Consider the following 5,588-nt stretch of genomic DNA (forward strand, 5'->3'; position numbering starts at 1 on the left):
TTAAGGTTCTAGGTGGAAGATAGTTACTTGAAACTATCAGTTATGCTAAGTTTTATTTGGTTGTAGTGCTTAAAGTAGATTAGAATACTCTCCAACACCATACGAGGACAAAAGTAGGTAAAATCTACCATTCTTATTGGCTAAGAAGACTTTGGAAACCAATAGATAAGTTGAAAAGTCCTTGAGAGCCTTAAACATTAAGATTGTGAAAATCGTATGGAGATTGTTTTATTGGGTAACGATGACCTTCCAGTTAAAGAGCCTTTCGGGATTGAATCCGAGCTCAGAACCTAACCAAACTTGATATATGACATGCTTAAGATGTCTTAAGGTTAAAATGGTCATTTAAGCCCAAGAATTACGTGGCTTAATAACGTAAATTGCTTACATAGTAAAACCTGGCCAGCTGAAATTACAGCTCAGACGTCAGACCTATCCTCAAAGAAAGCTGCTTAGCAGCTACTCAAGTGTCGATCTCTCAAAGCCCTTTATATGCATGATAGCCAACACCAAAGGCTAACACCTCAAGCAAGAATCACCCAGAAACTCCAAGAAACCGACGTTGCCCAGATCACCTTTCCCTCCTCCTTGGGTACCGCCAGAACAGGCTATAAAAGGCTGTTCTGGGTTTTCGTCTCCTTTCTCATATTTTCTCCTCTTTGACACCCACTTTTCTCTACATAGAACTCTTCTAAACATCCATACAGAGTTGTACAGCTTTGGTTCCAACCTTTAGACCATAAAATCATATAGAAAACCTTGCTTAAAGATCACATAAGTTGCTGTAAGTTCAACAGTTTACATCTCTTGTATTTAAGCTTAGTTTTTCATATCTATAAGCTTGTTGAAACTAATCTTTAGCATTTTATACATTCAGGGGAAGCTGTAGGAGTAGTTAACCAAGTGGATTAAGGAATTTCGTGAGCTTTAAGCATCCTTAGTAAGGTACACACTTAGTTTGGTTTAACCTAGAGATTTTCCACTCTTATAGTTAAGTGATTGTTTCTTTCTTGTGTAAAGCATGTTTATGAAATGAATTTATGTATGATATGTGTTTATTATGTGTATATTGAGTATATTACATAAGTATAACATGCTAAGGTTCTTAGAGATGTTTCAATTGACCTAAACAACACTTATACACTAAGTCATTACGATTATGCTTCTAAATGGGATGTGCTTAGTACATGAACTTATATAGTAATTGATAATTGGTAATCTCTTGATGAAATATATGTTTGAGTATTATTTAAGTCCCTAAGACATAATTGGTTAAGTTCTATCAAAGTTATTATGTTAAAAACTAGTTTTAAGTATGAAAACCCTAAATCTTCTCAACTATCAAAGTAAGGGTAATTGAAAGGAGTTGATAAGAGTTCTGAGTATTAAGGATGAGTTGATAAGGATTTTGAGTATTGAGGTTTAAAGTATAAACCATTAAATATCTTATTTTATAAATATGAAAGTGAGGCATGAATAGGCACCCCGAGTTAGGGCGGGTAGAGTCCCTAGCTGTTGCCTTCCAGGAGGGGCAATTCCTGGCGTTATAGGACATGTCCGGGTAAGTCTTGCAAGCATAACAATAAAAGGCTGGGTGACGACCCTCACTAGTTTGGAGACAGCTGGAAATGCGTGGTACCCCTCTCCACTCGCGTTCATGCCAAACGATTGATTTTGTGAAACCATAGTAACTAAGTTAAGGGTGATTATCTGTTATTATAACTATGTGTTAGTTTTCAAAATACACCTAAACTTGTATTTTCTATTATACAGTGTGTACTCAGCTTTGCTGATTGTTTTGTCATTTCTGTGGCCTGTCACTCGGTGGGTGGCAGAGTTTGATTTTGATGCAGGTTGGTACGAGGATATGTGATGAAGGTGTTTACTTTTGTAATAGACTTTCAATAATGTAAATTAAGTAATGACATCTATATACATATGTTTACATAGTTAAGCAAGTGATAGACTACTGAACTTTAGTAGTTTTTGGTGTATGTAACCTAAGAGCTCTTATGAGGACAGCTTTGTATGCATTAAGTAATGTATAAAGTATGTTTTTGAGGTAATTCGATATTCTCTTCCTTATAATTTGAGAATGTCATGGTAATAGTCCAAATCTTAGTTTGATAACGCTTCCGTTGTGATTAAACGATGTTGATTAAGATTAGTGGAGGTTTGGGCTGTTACAAGTGGTATCCGAGCTAAATTAAGACATTAGAATGTATAAGTATGACTATTCTATGTTATTATAAGGTGATTACTATGAAGTTTGAGTTGGACTAGTTGTTAATTGATGTTATGTTTTGATGATGTAGATGAATCCAGGAAGTAGAGGGGAGCCAATAGTGATTGAAACTTCTGATTCTGAGGATACATGGACAGACCCTTTTGAAAGCATAGGTGAAGATATTCCAGGGGTTCGTGAACCAGACACTCTATTCTCTGCTAGCTATGTTATACGATGCACCTGCTTGTGCAAGACAAGTAATGAAGGCAATTGTGGAATATAATCAAGTAATGGGCCGGGGAGAAGAAAACCCATATGCTCGTCCGGAAGTTCAAGCTTATACATTAGTAAAGACTTTGCCTTTCAATGATCCATGGAGATATCTTATGCAAGAATATTAAAGATATTAGACTATTATATTCCTGACAGAGAATTAAGGGGGTCAGAAATCGACTATGTTACGATAGACAAGAAGTTGATACAATGGAATGTCACGGTTGAGGAAGTTTATAGGAGGATCCAAGAAGTGGATCGTAAGGGGAGAAAAGAGGTACTATCATACATATGAAGAGTATAAGACAGGAAAATGAAGGAAGTAGAGGCTCAAATAGATTGGGAAAATGCTAGAATGGTGGTGGTAACAAGAATAAGGAAGTGCCTCCTAAAAAGAGGAAGTTTGAGGATGAAGCAGGTCCTAGTAGGATAACTAAAAGCGGGTTGAAGAAGTTAATCACCGAGAAAGACCATAAGGAAATTGAGTATATAAATATTAGTTCTGATAGTGAAGAAATGAAGAGGAGGATCCGAAATGGAAATAGAAGAGGTTGAGATAGAAGATGACGGAATAGAAGATCAGAACATAGAAGGAGATGAAGATATCGAAGATGAAATCAGTTACTCTTATGAGGGTAGCTCAAGTTACGATTCGGATTTCAAACCAGGACAGATAGATTCAGGGAGTAGTAGTGACAGCGGTTACGTACGAGATACTTTTCGACTAGATTAGATTGTTGGAAGGAACTTAAAGTGAAAATGATCTTTTTTTTTGGGTATATGATGTTAGGATATATATAAGTATACTAACTTTGGGCCTATGAGCCGTGTATATGTATTAGAATATAGTAGTATTAACTAATGTAAATAGTATATACATATGTAGCTAGTATTATTGATTACTCGGATATGGTTGTATAAGTTGAAACTATATGCTTCTATATAAGAGCAAATTTTGGTGTGCATATGTGATTGTTCTTTACTTTACTTTTATGTTATGTGCTTAATTTAATAAGTGGGAAGGTAATAGTATTTCATTTTCTTTAATTAGGATGGTAGGAACTAGAGCTGGTGCTTCATCATCAGGATCTGGTGACTCAACTCACCAAATGGAGGCTAGAATTAACCAGTTAGAAAATATGAATACCCGATTGTTGAATCTGTTGGAGAATAACCAGGCAAATAAGGATACAGATGATGAGGGAAAGTTTTATAAAAGGTTAGCATCACACAATCCTAGGACTTATGATGGGGAACCTGATCCAGTAAAGTTCGAGGATTGGATCGCTTATATGGAAAAACTCCTGGATATGGTGAATTGTCCAACCAATCTAAGAGTGAAGTTAGCATCATTCTATTTAGATGGACAAGCAGATATGTGGTGGAAGACTGTGAAAAATATTGCTCAACGACCTGATTTTACTTGGGATAAGTTCCTTGAGAAATTACGGGAAAGGTTTTATCCTCCAGCACTTCAGACTAAGAAGGAGTGTGAATTCCTTACCTTACGTCAGGGTAAGATGTCGATAGTAGAATATACGGCGAAGTTTGTCGAGCTATCCCGATTCGCACCTGACTTAGTGAAGTCGGAAAAGTTCAAGGTGACACGGTATTTCGAAGGATTGAATTTCACTTATCAGAAGAGAGTTGGACATTGTATCAATTTTCAAGAATTATATGATAGAGCATTGGCGCAAGAAAGGATTAGTGAAAAAGAGAACGAAATAAACAAAAGAAGGAATTTTGGTAGCGAGGAAGAAGAGAAAAGTAAGAAGCCTCGAGTTGTTCAACCGATTGTACGTACGCCAAACTTTCAACAACCTACTCAACCAAAAATCGAGGATGTTTTCGATGTGGAAGGATGCATTTTGGAAGGAATTGTGAAGGAAAGTCTATATGTTTTGAGTGCAAGAAACCTGGGCACATTGCTAAAGACTGCCCCGAAACGACTAAGAAGAATGTGAAGGAAGCTGGATATGTAAGAACACAAACTGGACCTAGCAGATTCGGAATGAGTAATGCAAAAGGGAACCAAGGTGCATCGACTTTTAATCGCAATAATCAAAGAGGATCGTATGCCAATCCAGGGAAGGTAGCTGGAAGAATGTATGCCATGGGCACTGAAGAAGAGGCACAACCCGAGTTTGTCGAAAATGATAATCTGGATGCCAATGGAAGCGGGGAGGCTGAACTTGTTAAAGATGGAGGTAATGTAATCTCCGGAACTTTCCTTGTGAATTATGTACCTGCATATGTTCTTTTTGATTCTGGAGCATCCAACTCCTTTATATCCCATTCGTTGCTTAAAAGATTGAATCCAACCCCAAAACAGTCAAAAATTGACTTAGCAATAGACCTTCCTGATGGTTTACGAGTTAAGTGTGAGAATTTATGTAAAGAATGTTGTATAAGTATAGCGGGTACTGAGTTGATGGCCGATTTGGTACAATTTGAATTAGGGTATTATGATGTAATTTTGGGAATGGACTGGCTTAGTAAATATGAAGCTGTAATTGAATGTGAAGCACAGACGATCCAGTTAAAAACTCCACAAGGTGGTAAAATCGTATATCAAGGAGTTATGAAGAAATCGAGAGTGAAAATTGTTTCCATGATGAAGATTGCTAAGGAGGTAAGAAGAGGGAGAAATGCTTATTTGTGCCATGTAATTGACACAACCACAAGTCCCTTAAAAGTAGAAGAAATTCCGATAGTGAAGGAATTCCCAGATGTATTTCCGGAAGAATTACCTGGATTACCCCCTAACGTGTAGTGAACTTTCACATCGATTTAGTGCCAGGAGCTACGCCTATTTCCAGAAGTCCATACCGTATGGCCCCTGCAGAGATGGTTGAATTAAAGAAACAATTAGAGGAGTTGTTGCAGAAGGGATACATTAGACCAAGTGTATCTCCATGGGGAGCCCCTGTGTTATTCGTTAAGAAGAAAGATGGAACAATGAGACTGTGTATAGATTACAGGGAGATTAATAAAATTACAGTCAAGAATAGATATCCTCTTCCTAGAATAGATGATTTATTTGACCAGTTAAAAGGTGTTGAGGTTTTCTCCAAGATAGATTTGAGAT

At 37.0% G+C, this 5,588-nt stretch overlaps 1 protein-coding gene across 1 annotated transcript; it reads left to right on the forward strand.

Moving 5' to 3' along the window:
- The first annotated feature begins 3,552 nt into the window (after positions 1-3,552).
- LOC125492845 (uncharacterized) lies at positions 3,553-5,273 on the forward strand. The gene is made up of 2 exons (XM_057391489.1): positions 3,553-4,109; positions 4,376-5,273. Exons 1-2 carry the CDS (start codon positions 3,553-3,555, stop codon positions 5,271-5,273), a joined length of 1,455 nt encoding a protein of 484 aa, XP_057247472.1.
- Positions 5,274-5,588: the final 315 nt, after the last annotated feature.

This window comes from Beta vulgaris, chromosome 8 (assembly GCF_026745355.1).
Source record: "Beta vulgaris subsp. vulgaris cultivar EL10 chromosome 8, EL10.2, whole genome shotgun sequence".
Taxonomy (NCBI): domain Eukaryota; kingdom Viridiplantae; phylum Streptophyta; class Magnoliopsida; order Caryophyllales; family Amaranthaceae; genus Beta; species Beta vulgaris.

Bases quoted from the DNA above. Each gene is read 5' to 3' on its own strand.
- LOC125492845 (XM_057391489.1), top strand. From the start codon at position 3,553: ATGGTAGGAACTAGAGCTGGTGCTTCATCATCAGGATCTGGTGACTCA. The intron at 4,110-4,375 runs GTATTTCGAAGG...GCATTTTGGAAG, and splicing joins GAAAAGTTCAAGGTGACACG to GAATTGTGAAGGAAAGTCTA.